We start from the raw sequence: 20,348 nt of genomic DNA on the forward strand, positions 1-20,348 counted from the left end.
GCGGATGGTGGCTTTTGAGAATATAAGCAATAATCACATCACCGCCTCGAATTTGGTTTTGTGGTTGTTGAAGGGGGTTTTGAAGTGATGTGGTGGTGCACCGAGCGTGGTTGGGAGGCGGGTGGTGGAGGTGGAAGGTCATGATGGTGATGATGATGGTGATGATGATGATGTGATGGTGGGTAGGGATTACGGATAGGGTATACGAGCATGGTGATGGTGGTGGTGATGAGGGCGGGATGAGGGTGGTGGTGATGAGGGTGGTGGGTGAGGGTGGTGAAGTTGATGCTGATAGTGCTGATTGGTTTGGTGTCCGCCACATCCCCGGACGACTCCCTACCTTTTACCTTGCTGCATACATACATACATACATACATACATGCATGCATGCGAATACCACAGCTGGACTTCTTGGTGGTTGGGGGGGAACATGCGGGGGCGAACGACACGTGGGCTGCAACAAAACACGTGTATGTATGTAATCAGATTGCAGTGGCGCTGGGGTTTGGGGAGTTTGACGACGTGTCCTCAGCCACTTCACATGCCGTGTGTGTTTTGGCACTCGGGAGCTGGTAGGGGGTGCCTCTGGTTGGGAAGGAAGCAAACGCACCAAGGTGGGGCCGTCTGAGCGAGGGTGGTACGTCGGAGAAGAAAGCGGTTAGCTGCCAGGACCGTCAACCTCTAGCTTTTCGATATATATATATATATATATATATATATATGAAGAACGGGGGGGTGTTGGAAATGACCGACACTCATATACCAGTGAATGGTAGCCACAGTAATAGGACCCAACGGGGGTCCGGCGCTTCGCTGATCTTAACAGGTTATGAGCCCCGAATGGCGCATTGCGCTGCCGAGAGGTCGCCGGATCGATACCCACTGGCTGTTGACCAGAGAATGGGAGACCGGGATGAGGCACGGGAAGTCCCGGAGCGAGAGAGTGTCGCTCACGGGGGGGTGTTGGAAATGACCGACACTCATATACCAGTGAATGGTACCCACAGTAATAGGACCCAACGGGGGTCCGGCGCTTTGCTGGTCTTAACAGGTTATGAGCCCCGAATGGCGCATTGCGCTGCCGAGAGGTCGCCGGATCGATACCCACTGGCTGTTGCCCAGAGAATGGGAGACCGGGATGAGGCACGGGAAGGCCCGTAGCGAGAGAGTGTCGCTCACGGGGGGGTGTTGGAAATGACCGACACTCATATACCAGTGAATGGTAGCCACAGTAATAGGACCCAACGGGGGTCCGGCGCTTTGCTGGTCTTAACAAGTTCGTTGGACGATTCGACTGAAACTACATTAAAGTTACTTTATATATATATATATAATCGGAAGCACACCAGACCAAAGACCGGAAGATTGGTGAAGAAATGGATCTAGCGTGACCGGCGGAGAAAGAGAGAGGAGGGCGGAAAGGGGAAGAGCGGAAGAATGTGGTGTCGTACAAGCGGGGAATATTCTCGCGCTGGTCCCTCTCCTACATGCTTCCTGGAGAGTGGTCTCACTTTGGGTGGTCTTGGGGTGAGTGGGGAGTGCTGGGGTGAAGAGTTTCATTCCATTTGGCATCCACCATCCTGGGTTTGCAGGTGCAGATGCAGATGCAGGCGGGGGCCTGTGCTAGCATGAGCATATGCGCAACCCGTGTGTCTGCCATTGCCATGTGCGTAGTACCTGGCACGGTGCTGTACGGGCAGTGCTGTGCGTGCGCACGTGTGTGTTTGGAGGTTCGGGGTTTACGGAGGTTTACAATTCCACGTTTGTTGTATGTATGTATGTATGTGTATGTGTGGGTATGTCTGTGTGTGTATGCGTGCATGTGATGCGTCGACAGCGGTTTTTCTGCCGACGGCACGAATCTCCTTTGCCTCCTTCGCCTCCTTCACCTCGTTAACCTTGTTGCCGCTGGCTCTGCTGCCAGGAAGTAGTACTGGTGCGGAAACCAAGGCTGTGCAGATGTGCAGCACTTGTTTATGTATATGGCCTGTGGCGTATGTAAGCTGTGGATATCTGCAGATTTCCTAACGTGGCTGGTGGGAACGGGAAACTCTCGTTGAGGGGCTCAGCGCTGCTCTCGCGCGCGCGCGCTCCCTCTTTCTCTCCCTCTCATCTTGCTCTCGCTCTTGGGGGCGGCAGTTGCAGCCGGTGCCTGCTTGTTAACATGTCAACTGGAGGCCCTAGAGTCTTGTACGGTTTAACGGTGCTCAATAATTGACGGCCTTGGGCGGCATCGACCCCTTGCTCGGGACATGGACAGAAGGGTGCGGCTGCGAAACCCAATAACCCAGATCCGCCGCTGCTGTACAGAAACGGCCATACCGCCCAGAATTCCAGTTCAAATAACTTGTGTGTTGTTTTTACACGGAATGAATTGTGCAGGAAAGCCGAGATTGCAGCAAACCGAGCATTGCTTGATGGATTGCGATGGATATAGTACGATAACTTGCAGCTTGCGACGGCCGCCTGAAAGCATGGCTAATTTTGTATAGATTAGAACGGCTGGTTGAATGATGATTTATTGATTCTTCGTGTTTTTCTTGGATTTGAGGCTTTATCGGGGAAGGGCGGGACAGTTAATTACTGCAGTCCGGACAGCAGACCGATTGCCAAGCTAGCACCCAATTACAGATTAAGCCCATTTCAGCATATCAAAAGCTTAATTGCGAACGGCTTGGCGGCAGTAGGATCGCATCTTTTCACGTCCAATCAGCGCACATTTCCCGAGCTTGGGTGCCCCAACAACTATCTGCGAATACCGCGACACACATCTTGCAACCGTAGCCTTAGGTACGCCTCTTGGCTTAGGTCTAGCTATCCACTTGCAACCGTTTGCCCTTCTCCGTCAACTCCGTGCATGCATACGGATTCTCCGCTGACTTGCCCTGCTTGCAGTCCTAATCATCTACTCCTCTCGTCAGCCTGCTCCTCTTAAGTTCAGTACGCCATCCTTCGGGCCTGGACGCTCAAGCATCATCCCTGGTTTGCAACGACCCTGGCCGTTGCCAATTGCAGCAGAGCACCTGCGGCACTCAAAAGTAAAGGGCCTCCTGCTTGACCGTGCCTTTCATCATCGGGACAGCGGCATCGTCCTCGCCCGTAACGCAACCCGTTTTTACCAATCCACCACACCGCATTTGCGGCGCCGGCATTTACTCCTTCGACCTCCTCCTCTCCTCCTCCGACAATGCACCAGCCGGCAATGCCGGTCAGCGGCGGTGGTGGTGGTGGCGCCAAAAGCCTGACCCGCACTAATGGCAGCCGTGCAGGAAGCGGCCGCGAGGATGATGATGGCGCCGGGGCCGCAATCCACAGCAGCAGTAGCAGCAGCAGCAGCACCGACGGCAGCATCGAATCTAGCACCAGTTCCTGTGTCAGGCATTGCGAAGGTGAAGGTGAAGGGGATGGGGGCGGTGGCCGGGGGTCCCCAAGGGCAGATCCCATCGCGCCAACAGCCGCAGCTGCAACTGCTACAGCCAGTGGGGCTTATGTGCTCAAGATCCACGGCAGCCGCGACCTGTACGGCATGAAGGCCATCCGTGCCGCCTTCCCAAACCAGCTACAGGCTGCCATCGCGAGTGGAGAGCCTCAAAGTGTCGTACTACTGCTACTGCCGCAACAACCCGATAAGGGCGCCTCCGCCGGCGCTGACGCCAATAGTGACGCTGCGGCTGTAGCAGCGGTGCCGTACACCATCAGCATGCATGCGTGGGTGTACCACAGGACCGTAGTGTGTCGTCTCTCCCGTACGGCAGATTTACTTCGTGATCTGGATGCGGGACCTGGCGACAAGCTTCGACTGTCGCTACTGCCGGACGGCCGAGCGGTGGTGATGAAAGCGGCGGGGCGGGCGGCGGGCGCGGCTACTGCTGCCTCCGCCGACGTTGTCGCTGACGTTGGTCTGGCGTACGTCGTACCTCTGACGGCGACGTACCTAGGGCACAAGGTATACATTCCCACCGAAATCGTACGGCAGCTATTGGGTGAGGAAGTGGCCAGTCAGGCGGGGCTGGTCGTACAAGTAAGCCTGGAGGCCGATCACCCCGGGACGGATACCGCTACTGCTGGTGATGCTACTGCTACTGCTACTGCTGCGGCTGCTGCTGGCGCACATGCTACTGCCAATCACCATGATGATGTGTCCGTAGCACCGGACATCCGGACAAAGACATCCGCGGCTTCCCCCGGCGGCGCCGCCGGCACAGTACGGCAGCAGGGGCCCCGAGTGCCGCCACAGCTCCAGGGATGCGCTTACCTCCAGAGCTACACGTACGGCAGCAGGGGCCCCGTGGCGGCGGTGCTCTGGTACCTGAAGGGGGCGAGGCCCTGGCTGCGCGCTGGGGGAGCTGTTCCCGGGGACCAGCTGCACCTCAGGAGAGCGGCGAATCCCGTGGCGGAAACTCGCGGAGGCGGAAGCGGCGGAGGCGGCGGAGGTGGAGGCGGCGGAGGCGGCTCGGCGGCGGCCGCCAGTGTTGCAATCACATTGTGCCGATTCAGGCGCGGGAAGTCTGATGCCGCGGTGCCGAGTCTAGGAGGGGGGGTAGGAACCGGTGAGAGCAATACGGCTTCTGGTGGATGTGGATGTGGCGGCGGCGGCGGCGGCGGCGCTTCGGCGACTCTGCAGCAGCAGCAGCAGCAGCAGCAGCAGCGCGTCGGCGTCCGCCAGCGGCGGCAAGATGCGCTCCATCGGCACCTGGCGCTGAGGGGCGGCGGCGCCGGGGGGGGGGAATGTGACGGCGCCGCTGGGGCCGCTGGGTGCTTTCTCCGGGTTCGCAGCGACTGGAATCTTACGGGCCGTAAGGCCATTCGCACCGCCTTCCCGCAGGCGCTGCAGCGGGCCCTCGCGATGAGGGCCATTCGCGATGGTGGGGGCAGTAGCAGCGGCAGTAGCAACAGCTACACCAACCAGAAGCTACGGCTGTACCGTAGAGTGGCAGACGGCAACGGCGACGGTGACGACAGGGCCGCCAAGGGCGGCGGCGCCGCCGCCGGTACGGCCTCGTCGACGCTGCAAGAGTACGACATCGGCTTGTACGTGGGGCCGCCGAGCTTGCACGGCCTCGTGCTAACTCGTACGGCAGCTCTGGTTCGCGATCTGGGTGTGACCCCAGGCGACAGGTTGCGAGTGTCGCTACTGCCCGACGGCCGCGCGGTGGTAGAGGCCGCCGACCCGGCAGCCGCCACGCCCTGCATCGTACCCCTGTCGTACTACAGCTTCAGGATGCACGTGTACGTCCCCATTGCCGTTGTACGGCAGCTATTAGGGCCGGAGGCCGCCGTCGAGATGGGCAAAGCCGTACCGGTCAAACTGGAGCCGCAGCAGCTTCCGGGACCCGCGGGGCCGGCGGGTGCTGTCTCCGGAGCTACGGTTTTGGTAGCAATGGTAAGCGTACGGCGATGCCGTACTGGTTCCTGACGGGCATCAAGGGCTGGCTGCGGGGCGTGGGAGCGGCTCCAGGGGATGTGCTCCGGCTGGAAGCTGTCGCCGGCCGTACAGCAGCAGCTGTAGCAGCATCGGGTGCGGAAGACGGATCTGGGGCCCCGGCGGCGGCTGTAGCCGCGGTCAAAGAGGCGGCGGATGGCAAGGAGGAGAAGGAGGAGGGGGAATCCGGGGAAACCGAGGAAGTCGCCGCCGCCGCTTTGACGATCGTCGTGAAGCTCGAGCGGGCGGTCAGGGGAAGCCCTACGGCGGGATTGCCGCTGCTGCCGTCGCCGCCGTCGCCGCCGCCGCCGTCGCCGCTGCCTACGGAGAGGCAGTCGCAGGAGGATCTACTGCCCGCTTCTCTTCTCGTCGTGTCGGACGTCTTGGCGGCCGCGGCCGCTGCAGCAAAAAGGGCACCATGTACGGCGGAAGAGGGGCAGCCACCATCGCAAGTGGGGTCGTGGGCTTCAACAGCACCGGCACTGGCGGCAGCAGCAGCAGCAGCAGCAACAGCCGGAGGGGTCAGGGCAGTGGCGAGGGGAGGAGCAGCGGCCGCCGTGTGCCGCCGTGAGCCGCCACTACTACCGCCACTACTGCCGCCACTACTGCCGCCACTACTGCGGCGGCGGCGGCAAGTTTCACTGGCACCCACGAGGGCGCCTAGGTCCGGAGACTTGCGATTGGTGGCTGCTGCAATGATGGCGCGGTTCGCTGTGTATTGACGCGTCGTTGCCGTTAGGGTTGGTTGCTTGGTTGATTTTTTAAGATTAGGTGCAGCAGGACGAGCAGCAGCAGGACGAGCAGCTGCAGCGGCAGCAAGAGCTGCCGTCGCAGCAGGAGCGACCGGGGGGGGAGTAGCGGCAGCCGCATGATCGTACACTGTTCGTACACGGTCCGGGAAGCGCTTCTAGGTAGGGGCTGCGGTGCTTCGAGAGGAGACGAACGGAGGAGGAAGGTGACGGAAAGAGCGGCAGGAGCACCAGCAGTAGTATTAGTAGCAGTAGCAGCAACAGTAGCAGCAGTAGCAGCAGTATTAGTAGCGGCAGTAGTATTAGTAGCAGCCGTAGCAGTAGTATTAGTAGCAGCAGCAGTAGCAGTAGTAGCAGCAGCAGTAGCAGTAGCAGCAGCAGTAGCAGCAGCATATAACAAGCAGATACGCAGCATCAAGGTCTTACTCCACCACCGGTGGCATTGCGGACGACCAACCCACAACTCCTGCCTGCCTGCTAGCCGTCATTACCCGCTCCCCCCTACCCCCCTACCTCTACCCTATACCTTCCCCCTGGTCACGACCTCCCACCAGTGGGTGGGTGGGGTAGCGGAGGACGTCGCTCCCCGGGGGGCATCAGCGGTTCGCAAATGAATGGCCCGGGAATGGCAGCTTCTCTAACGCCAACTAGTCACCTACCTACCTACCTACCTACCTACCTACCTACCTACCTACCTACCTAGTTAATTCTCTACAGGTCTTTCCTGTCCCCTGCTGCCCAGCTGCCCTGGAGGAGGTGAGTCAGGAGGTGAGTCAGGGGGCCTCCATCCGTCGGGGGCCACCGCGGGCTGGGACCTTACTTGGACGATACCTCTAGGCAAATTACGGGGAAGGGGGAGCCAACTACGGCCAGGCCAGGGCAGGCCGAAGCGTGTGGCGCCTCCAGGTCCATCCTCCTCCTCCTCCTCCTCCTGGGGGCGTTGCGCGCCGACCCTAGCTCTTGTGTCTCTCTCGTTCACGTTTTGGGGCAAGCTTGGATGGAAGTTTGGCGCATAATGGAGCGAGGCAGTGATGGGGCGTTTAGCTCTGTCGGTGAGCAGCTCATATGGGTCCTGTTGCATCGCTGTGGCGTTTCGTAATCTTAAATTTAAATTTGAATTTTCTTTGTACACAAAAGAGCGCTGCGTTTTCGTGACGATATATATCCGACCACATCAGCAGCCACATTCCAACGCATATTTCATTTCGTTGTCAGAAGATCCTGGTGCGATGGCTCTTGCTAGTCCCACTCCCCGCACTCCTCGTCTGTACGGCCGCTGCAATCGCCGTATCATAAGTCTGTTGTTGCCATGTCGTGCAGGCGACGCCATGCAACGCCGCTCAAATTTCATATTCCAAATGTTATCCCTTTGCCACTCAGGTCGGAGCTGAGTTCACGAGCTCCCGACGTGGCGACGGCGACGACGAGGTTAATGAGCATGACGATGGCGCTGGTTGCTGGTGCTGCTCCTGCTTGACGCCGTCTCCCGCGGCCGGTGCTGGTGCTGCTGGTACCAAGGTGTTGCCGTTGCGGTAGCGCGTTAGACGTAGTAGCTGGTGCATGCTGCTGTGAGCTTTCGAGGCTTGGCAGCGACGCCGCAGGATTAAAATGCGTTTCATGCCTTCATGTGGGTTCCGTAGCGTGCTCCTCTCAGTCTCAACCCGCCTTCCCAGGAGGGGAATATAGACCCGCGAGGTGGAGGTGGAGGTGGAGGTGGAGGTGGAGGTGGAGGTGGGGACACGGAGGGCAGCGGCACAGGGTGAACGAGGTGCGTGACTTGGCGGGACGATCTGTGGATGAGAAAGTGAGCAAGTAACCACGCCCTCGTTCTTACCTGTCTGTTGCATTACCCCCACCATCTGCCCACACTAACTTCGTCAGGAGATGCCGGAGATCTTTTGTTGGGTAGATAGCAGTGCGGCACTGGGGGGGGGGGAGGGGGACGAGGGGGGAGGTTTGGATCGTTTTCAGGGCGCGGCAGTGGAATGCGGCGACCGTCCCCTGGGAGTTCCCACTGCCAAGCGCGCATTTGTCGATATCTTGTCAATGCTTCGCAAGCCAGTGGTTGGATGATGCCGTGGTTGTGTTGTGCCGAGGTTAGTTCGGCGGTCTGTAGTCACCTTTATGCCTGCAGGAGATGCATCCCGCAGGTTTTAGGTAGGTAGGTAGGTAGGTAGGTAGCTGCATTAACCCTGTCTTGCTATGTATTGCTGTATGTTGTGCGATGTATATGTAGTAGTGGAGCGCTCATGCACGAGTGTTTTTGCTTTCTTTGCGACTGTTTTCGTAGATAGGGGTCGTTTCGCGGGAATGTTTTTGCTTTTTTCTCAAGTTTTCGATGGTGATGTCTGGCCTCGTTCGGGGGGTCCTTTGTGCCCATATAGGGGGCGAAGGAAGGGCACCGCAACGCTGGTAGCGACTGGAATCTCCGATGTGAACAATTGTGTAAAACACATACATACATACAAGTTGAGGCGCCGTTGATCCGCTAGATTTGGTTGGATGCTGGTGGTGAGTTGCTGAACCCAACGAATACATTCTGAAGTCGGATGAGGTGAATGGATTAGGGTGCCCCTCTCGCAGGGGAGAGCAGGGAACTGCCTCCAAGGGAAAGGAGGCCGCTGGTGAAGCTATACCACCCTGTAACAACATACATACATGCAGGCAGGAAAGCTGCGTATTGTGACGCGACAGCAGCAAAAGACTCTTCCCTGTGCGCTCACCTAACACTGCAAGAGAGTCAAGACATTGAGAATAATGCCTTTTTTTATTGTGCGCGTGGCGTCGGCCCATAACTTGCTGCTAGGCCGCGTGTGGTGCCAGCTCTCCCTCGCCTATATCTACCGTCGGGTTGCACAGAGCAGGCAGCACAACTACTAATAGCTGTGCACCATTCCCCTATCTATCTATCACAATTCGCCTCCTCCGCTGGCCTCTCATTGATTGCGGGAGGACCAGGCGCCCCCCTGTCCGCCACATTCTCATGTACTCCTTCCCCGCCACATGTCATTGGGGTTTGTGACGATACCACATGGACCCGCGTGGTGGTGGACGCCGGGGGGACGAACCGCACCGCGCAAAATGCGTTACGGGCCTTCCCCGCCGCCACATGTGGCATCTTTCCCCTCCCCCAGTCCTCATTATGAGGAAGTCCTGTGCTGTGCCACTACAGCTGCACCACCGGGTGTTGTACGTATTGTGAACACTTCCAACTGAATATCTACATCGGAAAAACGAATAACGGGGCTCCCCCCCCAAGTCCGGCTTCAACGCCTCCTACCGGAAGGGGGGGGGGGTTATTGGCCATGACGATCGGGGGGGGGGAGGGGGCGGAAGGGTCCATGACGACAAACCGTCGCACCCGCCGTCGTGAGCAAAACAGCCTAGCCTGGCAAATGAACCAACACACATACGGCGCTACAAACGGCAACATTGAATCTGGCACCCTGAGACCTTCCCCCGGAGGCCTCTCGTCCCACCGCCTTCGCCCACTTCACGTGGCCCATCCGTGAATGCTGCCGCCCACACACCCGCACGTCCCCCAGTGGCCGCAGTGCAGTGCAGTGCAGTGCATCCTGGGCCCCACATACACGGGGCCCAGAAAAGAGAAACTGCTGCGCAGGATGCCGTGCCGGATCCTGGATCCAATGGGGCCAGTTTTTGCCGGATTCTGAATCCAAGACCGCAGCCAGAGCATTTCCTTGACGCGCATGGCTCTTTTACGGAGGCGACAAGGGAGGAGGGGGAGGAAGGTGATGCATTTCTTGGGGGAGATGCATTTCACACAGGCGAGGCGCACCGCTCTCCACACACGTCACCTCGCAGCTGCCGCTGTGGAGACGGGCGCTGCCGGGCCGGCCAGTCCCAGCGCGGTCACGCTGTCCACCAACTCGCTGACCTGCGCAGGAAGGGGTGGGGTGGGGGGTTAAGATGAACCACTGGCGAGTGAAGCAGAAATAGACGGACAGCGCAGAGGATGTGTGTGTATGTATGTGTGTATGTGTGTACGCGGTGCGGTGCGGTGCGGTGCGGTGCGGTGCTGCTGTATGTATGTATGTAGTGAGCGCGCCTAACCCCCCCCGGGTATTCTACTGTCCCTCTCGATCCCCCCCGACCCGCCGTCATAGCGTGTGCCAAAGTGTGCCAGTGTAACAGCGTCAGAGAGGGGGAGAGAGGCAGAAAGAGTTGAAGGGTAACCCGAAGGGTAATCTGAAGGTTACCACACAGCATAATATATATTTACACCAGGCACTGCTATTACATTCCATACACCGCCGGAGGGCAGTATGAAGAGACGAAGAGACGAAGCGTCTCAAGAAGAGAACTCAAGCTACTCATTACTGGAGCTACTGGCGGAGATCCGGGCTGAGCTGCTTGTGAGCTGTTTGGTGCTGGGCCCCCTCCCATCCCCCCACTGTAGCGATCGATCCCCAGCCCACCGGTGTATTGAAAATGCACCGGCGGCGAGAAGACGTTTGCTTCTTCCACATCAGCGGTGGAGTACGACGAAGCACGGACGAGAGGAGACAAGACGTGTGGGAGACGAGGGGGGGCGTGTGTGTGTGTGCGTGTGTATGTATGTATGTGTACTGTACGTCGCTTTGGGCATGCAACAGGCATGTCTGCTGCAAGCGTAGCGAAAGGAAAGAGAGCAATCGCCAGGCAAGGATGGAGCAGAGAGAGAATGCTCGTGCTGTGTCTTTTTCTTATGCGGTTTTAACACATATGCCGTACTTGCCTTGGTGCAAGCGGCCCGGATGGAGTCGTCCCATCTAAGCAGCGCCTCCACCTCCACCTTGGAACCAAAGTGAATCAGCTGATCCACCTGTACGACATGTACGGCAGGTTATGAGAGTTACCGACATGACTCCGTGAGGGGTTTTCCCCGGGGCGTACCAGTGCACTCCCCCCCCCCCACACACACCTCCTGAAAACTCCCCTCCACACACAGGTAGACCTAAAGCCCTAAAACCCAGGCCCCCTCCCTTCCCCTCCCTCCCCCTCCCTTCACGCCCCCTTGCAAGCACTTCACCCAGCCCTCCCGTCCCCTCCTCAAACTCTTCCACCGGTCATCATCTCCATCCTCATCATCATCCTCATCATCATCATCAGCTCCGGGCTTCACATGCAACTTCACACACACACACACACACACACACACACGTGGTCCAATACCCGACCGACCGACTGACTGCACACCTCACCTCACCCCACCTCACCTGGTCAATGCTCCCCGCCATGCGGCCCTCCGCCACCATATCCGCCGCCACCGCCTCCGCCGCCTCCGCACTCAAGCCCAGTAGACCCCCCAGCTGCGGGGGGGGACACGCGGGACAGGGGAGGGTGGCCGGGAGAGCGCAGGGGGGGTGGGGGGGTGGGGGGTGTTAGGGTTTTAGACGTCGTATTATGGGTGGGGAGGAGGCAGACACAGACACTGCCGACAATACATGTGGCCGCATAGGAACGGAGGGTGCGAACGAATACGAGAGCACGATAATGACGATGATGATGGAGACAATACTCCGTTAAGGTTAGTTATAACCATACTCTGCCTCGATATGTAACATACACACACATATACATATATACACATACATACACACACACATATATACACATACATACACAGGCGGCTGGCAGAGGTTAAGGCCTGACTTCAGCTCCCGGCCGACCCGGGTTCAAATCCGCCTGCCGGCTCCTCGGGTGTTTGTGGAGTGTTGAAATGGGAGGTGGCCCCCCATCATATGGACGATGTAGGACGTGATAAAATCAACTTGCGAGCTGACCAGGAACTAAGTTGAGGCGCCGTTGATCCGCTAGATTTGGTTGGATGCTGGTGGTGAGTTGCTGAACCCAGCGAATACATTCTGAAGTCGGATGGGTTGAATGGATTAGGGTGCCCCTCTAGCAGGGGAGAGCAGGGAACTGCCTCCAAGGGAAAGGGGGCCGCTGGTGAAGCTATACCACCCTGTAACAACATACACACACGCGCACGCCGGTCTGCAGGCCGCGGACTCAACACTGCCCCTAATCCTAAAACAATGGCCATCACACGCGCGCCAAGGAGTGCAGCTCCTTTCTTGGGTACATTGGATCACGTGTCGTGCCGTACCATGTCGTACATCCATATGGGTTGCGACTTGCCTGCTCCGTACTAATGTTGCTGTACAGCCGCGACGCCGCCGCCAGGTTGTGTTGTACGACAGCTCGATCCAAAACGGTTCCGCCGCCGCCTACTAGTGCTACCTGGTGCGGTTTGAGGCCCTTTGCGAAGGCCTCCACCTCCGCCCTGCAGTCGGAGACAAGTACTACTTCTTCAACCGACGAATCCGATTTCCATATGGCCATATGGAATGGCCAAAACACAAGTCAAACATAAATCAACTGTAAGCCGCAAATAACCACATACAATAGAAAGAACCATTAGTACAGAGATCGTTGTAAACAAACGTCAAATCGGGTCCCTATCTCACACCTCCCCTACCAACCTACCCCCCTCTTTTACCCCCCCACCTGTCCAAGATCCTCTCCAAATAGACCTTTTGCAAAAAGGGGTAAAGGTCGCCCAATCGGGAGCTGCGCTCGTCCTGTACCGTACAATAGCGGCCGTACACAAGGAAAGTGAGGGGGAGAGCGCGAGAAGCGGATAGATGTAGCGCGACTGAAAGAGACCTCCCTGCCCCCCCCCCTCCCTACAGACAGACCCTCGCAGTGCGGCCCCTCCCTCGCCGTCAGAAAGCAAACATTGAAACATTTTCCGCGACCCAACAGTTATCGTACCTTGTACAGCGCCGCCAGCATCCTCGACCTCTGCGGCCCCGCGGGTGCCAGTACGGTGCACGTGATGGCGGAACGCAGCGCGGTCTCCAAATCGCCCTCGTCCAACTGGACAGCAGAGATACACATCATACATACATACATACATACATACATACATACATACACGTAATAAACACGGAGCAAGACATGACACGACACGGCACGGCACGGCACACAAACGGAGTTGGAAACAGATTGGTGGCAATACACGCACACACATACACAGTGCTGACATGTTGTACGTATGTACGTAGTATGCATGTATCTATCTATCTATCTATCTATTTGGGGTTGTCGGGTTAGGTAGGGTTGTCGAATTTCAAGGGGAAACCCAGTGAGCCCAATGAGACATACGAACCACAAAAGGAAAGGGCCGGCGAAGGGAGCGACGGTTAGCACAGTTAGCACAGTTAGAACAGAGAACTGCACACTCCCGAAAAACGACCAAAATCTGTGTGTAGGCTGTGGGGAGCTGTCCCCCCGCCCAACACCCTCCCCCCACCTGCAGACTCCCCGCCGCCGCGGGCCTTATGGAGGACAGTTCGTAGTACCGCAGTGCGGCCTCCAGGAAGCGGCGCTTGGCGTCCAGGATGCGGGCATAGCAGGTCTTGAGGGCAGGGGGGGGAAGTAGGGGGGAGGGGGAGGTTGGGGAGGTTGGGGTTGGGGAGGGGTGAACTCTTCTCACACACGCCCGTTGTGCCGCCCCATGGGGGTCAGGAGCTTTTCCTACCAGTCGCCCCTGGGCAGTGCTGCGGTGTGCTCAGGGTGAAAAAGGAAAGGAAAGATGCAGTCAGATGGGCAAGTAGAGGGCGCCGTACAGTTCCGTACAGTGGGCTCGTCCAGCAGGTTCGGAAACTGTCGATGCAGTGCAGCACATCACCACGTTGAAGTGCGAGAAGTGGCAGCAAGCACACATACGTACATACATACATACATACATACATACATACATATATACATACATACATACATACATATACGAGTGCAAGAGGAATGCGGCTCTAGCCCCCCTATATGCGCCGCCGTACATCCGTACCTTGTACTGCAGCTCCAGCCCTTCATCCTTGCAGCTGCTAATGAGCGCCGCCGCCTTCTTGATGTGCATTTCTGCATTGACCGAGTCATCATCCTGCAAAAGAAAGACAGGGGAAAAGAGAGAAACCAGGGAACCGTGACTGCAAGTCCATTGTACGACAGGACGTATTTATCGTACGGCGCGACACAGTGTCCTTCTTCACTCACCTCCAGGTACAGCATCGCGATCTTGATGTTCTTACTGAGCTTGTAAGACGGCTCCATTGCGCGACCGCCCGATTCCAAGTCGATGCCGGACAGCACCTGGTAACGGCAACAGAAACCACCAACCATCAACGATACATACACAACACACACGTACCAGAACTCCACCCCAGCAATCGCTTGTCTTTCCCCTCATTCCCTCTTCAAGCCCCCCCCTTCCCTTCCCTTCCCCCCTACCTGCGCTGCTCTGCTCCACTCCTCCTCCTTCTCCAGCGCCTCCGCCAAGGTCTCCCTCAGCAGAACTACGCTGTCCTCGAAGGAAACCACTCGGGGCTGGAGCCGCTCCAGAGCCCTGCATTGGGCAGGGGGTGCGGGTGGGGGAGAGAGCGGGGGGGAGAACGGGGAGAACGTTATCTATTAGAAAACGCACACCAAGGGGGCCATGTGCCATGAAAGTGGGGGAGGCGCGGCGGTTCGGGGCGTCGGCCGTTAGCGGAAAGAGTCGACTTGTTTCTTTACCACATCTCTCGTAGCACTATGCTCGGTCTGGGTGAAGGGCGCTCGGGCGAAGGCTGGAGGTCGTGTATGAGTACAGTTTAAGTGCGCGATCGTAGCCTGGTGTGGGATCGTATCGTATATGTGTATCTGTGGGGGCGGTCCGGAAAGTAGTTCAAAGACTTTGGTTCCCCTAAAGGGTTGTCCCCTTCAGGGGGTGAAAAAGTCCCGTAGAGGGGAAGAAGGGGTTCCACCTTTTTTGGAAAGGCGAAGATGATATACGCCTGCTTTTGAGGCACATTAGCGTAACTACGCTAATCTGCGGAGGTATATGTTGGGCATATGGTTACTGACATATGGGAGTGCTATAGATAGAACACGAAAAAAGTGAAGGAATCGCAATTACCTTTTCAAGCGCATCAACCGCGCCACGCAAACGCAGCTGTGCGCTGGTTGCATTATTGGTAAGTTCAGGCTGACAATACGGATGGACTGTGCGCGGATAGCGGAAATGTGTGTCGTTTGTGTGTCTTTTTTAAGTGGTGGTGGTTTGGGGGAAGGAGGAGGAGAAGGGAGTGGAAAGCTGGAAAGCGCGTACTAGGCCAAAGTTGGGTTGTGCGCGGCTGCAGGACGTTCCCTGCCGATGCACTAAGAGAGGATGAGGGGTTGCAGGAGGGGGAACGTTGGGTCATCTGCACATCGCTGAAGCGAGGTCTCGCGAAAGTCGTGGTGAGGGAGGAATCCGGCGAGAGCTTCCGAGCAACCGCAAATTCTTGAGCCTTTACTTCACAGGCCACATTCTCCCCTCAACCCTTCCCCTCCTAAAGGTATGTGTGAGCTCCGCTTTGTTCCTCGTAGCTGTGTTTGACTGGTTCTGGGATACTCACGCGGTGGCTACCGACACATGGGCTGCAATTGGGAGACGCGAGATGCCCTGGGCGAACATAAGCAGCAGCTGCCGGCTGATGACCAGGGGCACCTCATCTGTCAGCACTGCGACGTAAGAAGGAAGAAGCTCATTACGTAGGGATGGGTCGGGTTCGTGCTGTACAGTCAGAAGCCAGGGGAAGTAGACTGGAAGTCTTTGATGAGTTTTTAACCTAATTGTTTTCCAGATCTTACTGTGGTGGACGAAGTCCTTGCATGCTTCCGGCTCCCCAGCATCCAGGATCTGCTGCAACGCGTTCTTGTAAGCCTCTGTCTTTTGCCGCTGATCTACTATCTGCGCAATAGGCGCAAGGAGCTGCTGTGCCATCCTTGCACCTATACAAGGGCCGGCTTCACCAGCTCGCTCGCTCTAGTGTGTTTGTGACGCGCTAGCTTGGTAAATGAATGGCCGTCTAAAGCTTGAATGTTTACTTAGCTCCTATTGGTGCCATAGTGCTTAGAGATGGTGTCTCGGTTGTTTTGGTCTTCTGGAGAACATGAATAATGCACGACAGGGTGGGTTCTTCAGCTACCAGAGCAAATCAATTAACCTCAGCTGCAAACCTCCGACAACGCCGTTACAGCTATTTTAAGCTGCAGCTTTTATGGCGAAGCGCAGGGACTGCAGAGGGTCCGAGGGGTGTGGAATTGCGACAAACGAAGCACGGATTGGGTTTAGGTGTGAACCTGGTTCACTTGTGCGGGCTAGAGGTTGACGCCTACCGCAATTCCGGGGCGGAACCAGCACGCAACCTGCTGCCCAGGTCGTGAGGAACTCTGAACTCCCTGGTTCATAGCCAAATCCGCGGAGAGTACATTCTTCTTTCAAACCTTATCCAATACCCTGTGCTTCAAGTGGGGGCCGAACCCGGTCCCTACACAAACTGACTTAACGGGATTTGAGAAAAAAAACTGGTAAACAACAAGCTGCGAAATGGCTATCTCGATCACATGCCGTCTTTCAATGTGCGGCCATGACAGAAGCGTTCTTATGCCAGTGCTTCGGATGTAAGGAGGAGCCTGTTCCCAGCGATTCAGTTACATCGGTCCGTACTCTGCACGATGTTTTTCCTAAGCTTGCAGGTTTTGGAGTTGTACAAGCCCAACCTTACTAACAAGAAGAATGATCTGCCATCCATTATTACCGGACCTGCCCTTGTAGCATGTTGATGTGACGTATTTTAAAATTAATACTCTTACTGCTTAAAAGCAACCTGCGCTTATGGATAGGCACACCCTTTTTGTAATTTTACTGGCGATTTCATGGCTTGTCTTGCAAGAGGCGGTTCCGGCATATGGCTCGAACCTCCTTCGCCGAGGCTTGCCACAGGACGGTGGTGCAGACTGGATGCGTGACGCACAGCGAAACCTCTCAAGGTTGGCTTCCGCTCTGATCCGCCTTGAATAAGCTGTTGTCGAGAACATCATCGTTGACAGTGGCCATCGCCCGCGCAGCGGCATTTCGGTTTGGCACTGTAGTCTAGTTTGTGTGAGGAGTAGAGCTGCTGTTGTGGAATGCCAAAGATGATCCAGCTACGTCGAAAACCTACTGACTTGGCATCCCAGATTTCCCACATCCTCAAAAATAGAGGCTACCAACACATGGAACATGTGGTTAAGTGGCTCCTTAATCTCTGTCTTACACCCCACGAGCTCAATTCCACTTCGTGTGCCTCAAAAGCCTCCTGGCCCGTCGGGACCATTCAAGGGCAAGCTTTCAAGACATTACATCACACCACGTGTAACTCTCAACCGATATCGCTTGACAGGTGGGAGTCTCAGCTGCTGCTCAACACGCTGGGCAAGCTCTACTCCAGTCACGTGCTCGGCCAGGTGCCTTTCGACTTGTACGATCCAGTGGTCACATGTCCGCCGCCCTCCAAGCTGATGAGGCTGGACCCCACAGGGCCCACAGCGCACCCCACGTGAGTAGTCCAACCGAGGGTGCCGTAAAGTCGCGGCTGGCGGCCGTAGGGATTTCCGTCGAAAGGGGCAGGGTAAACCTAGGGACAGAAATGTACCTTCAATGTAACTTCTACCTGAATCTTCGCCAAGATCTTGTTCCAAACTACAGGATATTCCCTTCCTCCCAACTCCCACCCAGATTCAACCCTGACCCAGATCGCGTTTTCATATCCGCGGATCTCCCATCTGTTCAGCCGTTCTCTACTGCCTCTCTGTTCTTCACCGCCCCGATGGCCCGTTCTACCCATGATTTGGGCCCTCGACCCACCTTGTGACGTAAGCCGTTCCCTTCTCCCATTTTATTTTCCGCAGTCAATGGGTGGATGGCGCCAAGTGGATGTGCGTCCCCTTCCCAAGGACAGCTCGACCCGGCTGTGTAGTGCTGTCGTTTGGATCCAATGATCAATTTGAATTTGAAGAAGCGGCCTTGGACATGACGCCGGTGCGCATGTGTGGATGTGGGTGTGCGCGTGGGACATATAATATGCTCGTGTGGTGCGTTTTGCCGGGCGAGTGATATGATACGGCTGGATGTTAGAGAGGACTGTATTGTACGGCGGATGGGTATGTGCGGCATCTGGGACGGGCGTTGATTGTGCATGTGCCGCAGAGTGCCTTGTGCCGCGTAGCCTTGGTGGTTGTCGCGTACCTTGTATACCCGGTACATGTGGTAGCTGACCGAACATTTTACGTTGTGAGCGGAGATTTGCACTAGATTTGCACTAACAACTCCCGGGCAAACACGTTTCATGGATAGTGGATGTGCCAACAGCACCTCGACCGACAAGCCCTTGCCTCGTTTGACGCGTCCTTGACCGGCCATATACTGCTGTGGTCAAGCCTGGAAAATGCCAGAAGCAGCTTCCCGCAAAGCCGCTCGTTTGACACCAGAACCCCAGAACCATCCATTCGAACTCCATGGACGTTTTTCTTTGCCCTCAACAGACCCCTTTGCGCTTCTGATGTCTTTTGCGCTGCCTTTTCCGTACGTACCCCGCAGTGCACCGTACATACGTTCGACTGTACGACAGGGATGCTTGGGAACGCCACTCATTTCGAGTCCATAGATCCCGTCCGCCACACGTTCCACCCTTACTGCGTTGGTAGCCAGGAAATGGCGCAGGAGAACCCGACACAGGTACGACATTGCATGTACGGAAAGCAGTTGGTAGTTCAACGTCGATTTGCGCACGTTTTGCACTCCCTTTATCCTTCTTTTCGCATTCCGCATCAATGTGTGTGGGGCATATGTGAAGTACCGAAAGTATATGAAATACCGAGCCCATATAGCACATGAACGCAACTTGTTCATGGGCTAAAAGTCGCTCGGACCGGCTAGATGTTGAGTAGTGCGTTAACTTGGGAATAACCCAGATGGACCGGGGTGTGGACCGGCCAAAGCCAAAATGATCGCCTATCTGACCTATCCTATCTAGGCTTGTAGACCATGTTTGTGGACAATGCTTTCTTAACACTTTGTCAACGAAAGGGGGCCGTGCTGCTCTGGCATAAGGCCACGCGAGCTCGATGGGAACTCTTAGACCAAGAGGAGGGACTGCATGCTTCTGGCCATTATGACCGTCGCATCCGTATGTCGTCCCGGTTTTCAGACTCGATCAAGAGCCACATGCTGCTCTGTTGTGCGAAGTGGAAGCATATCTCGGAGAAGGAGAAAGTATCGCATGTCAGATCTGCAGTATGGTAAAAAAGCCGCGCGTGGAAGGAAGCCTTGGCGATGTGGGTCTCGTCGCCGGCAGCTGTTGCTAACAAGTCCTAGCCCCGCGAACTGACTTTGTTGCCGCGCGTTCTGTGATCTGGGTCAACCTGCAGCAGTACCCCACACACCGTGCCACAACATGTCCCGTGTTTCACTCCCGGTTTCGAACGTCGCTGGTTTGGTTTTACAGGTGCTCAGTTGGGAGGGTGTTATACGTGAGGCAAGGCCTCCATCCCCGGATGCTGTACGGGGTCGTAGGCTGCAGGAAGGCCACCTCGGTTCGGACATCGCGACGGAGGCGGAGGCGGCACTGCACATGACCGGTGTAACAGAAGCCGGCGAGGATGTTGACGACGAGGTTGCGCTGGCTCGTGGTAAGGGCTTGGTAGGCGGCCGGTGGTGGCGGAGGCGGCTGCTGCAGCGCGGCGGGCTCTGGGCTGGCGGCGGGAGCAGCGGCCGCTCACGCCGACGCGAATCGGCGCCCGAGGTGTTCATCCTCAAAATCGACGTTGAGGGCTTTGAGTGGCAGCTGATTTCTGAATGGGGCCCAGACACGCCGGGATTGCCCGCTTTCCTCGCCATCGAAATTCACAACTGGGTCGAGAAGTTCACGCTGACGGTGCCGCCGCCACCGCCCCCACCGCGGCCACGGTACAGTGCTCTGGCCTGGTGGCTGTACGGCAAGCGCGCGACGATGCGCGCTTCACGCGCTTCACGCGACGCCGTTTTGGCGGCAGCGTCCAAGCGGCAGCGGGTTTACGGTGGTGAGCTTAGCCTCATGTTTTTGCATCTGGCGCGGTTGGGCTATGCGATTGTGTCTCGGGAGGACAACCCGAACGGCGATCACGAGGGCAAGTTGTGCTGTGCGGAGTTTCTTCTTATCCGGGTTCGGGGTCCGGAGGAAGGGCGGCCCGGGGCTTGGGACTGGAGCCACTGGTTCACCAGCTTGAAGGAGGGTCTGGCACCACTTGTGCGGGGCCAACGGCGGCTGCTGGAGTACGTGCGGCGACGGTAA

At 57.0% G+C, this 20,348-nt stretch overlaps 3 protein-coding genes across 3 annotated transcripts; 2 read left to right on the forward strand and 1 right to left on the reverse strand.

The window, feature by feature from the left end:
* Positions 1–1,487: 1,487 nt before the first annotated feature.
* Positions 1,488–8,244, forward strand: VOLCADRAFT_95814 (uncharacterized protein; the record flags this gene model as incomplete). Its single annotated transcript, XM_002954886.1, has 10 exons — positions 1,488–1,527; positions 1,925–1,998; positions 3,197–3,983; positions 4,206–4,550; positions 5,112–5,383; positions 5,428–5,989; positions 6,914–6,939; positions 7,552–7,689; positions 7,826–7,939; positions 8,053–8,244. 10 exons carry the CDS (start codon positions 1,488–1,490, stop codon positions 8,242–8,244), a joined length of 2,550 nt encoding a protein of 849 aa, XP_002954932.1.
* A 2,671-nt stretch (positions 8,245–10,915) lies between these two features.
* VOLCADRAFT_43060 (uncharacterized protein) lies at positions 10,916–15,946 on the reverse strand (the record flags this gene model as incomplete). The annotated part of the gene is made up of 12 exons (XM_002954938.1): positions 10,916–10,996; positions 11,391–11,483; positions 12,194–12,204; positions 12,327–12,460; positions 12,685–12,758; positions 12,952–13,056; positions 13,493–13,597; positions 14,027–14,119; positions 14,233–14,328; positions 14,467–14,581; positions 15,612–15,717; positions 15,847–15,946. Coding segments are annotated over 12 exons (1,113 nt in total), but the record flags the coding sequence as incomplete, so codon positions are not given.
* Positions 15,947–16,999: 1,053 nt separating this feature from the next.
* VOLCADRAFT_95816 (uncharacterized protein) lies at positions 17,000–20,348 on the forward strand (the record flags this gene model as incomplete). The annotated part of the gene is made up of 5 exons (XM_002954887.1): positions 17,000–17,028; positions 17,421–17,576; positions 17,929–18,058; positions 18,617–18,754; positions 19,524–20,348. 5 exons carry the CDS (start codon positions 17,000–17,002, stop codon positions 20,346–20,348), a joined length of 1,278 nt encoding a protein of 425 aa, XP_002954933.1.

The sequence above is a fragment of the Volvox carteri genome (assembly GCF_000143455.1).
Source record: "Volvox carteri f. nagariensis unplaced genomic scaffold VOLCAscaffold_47, whole genome shotgun sequence".
Lineage (NCBI taxonomy): Eukaryota > Viridiplantae > Chlorophyta > Chlorophyceae > Chlamydomonadales > Volvocaceae > Volvox > Volvox carteri.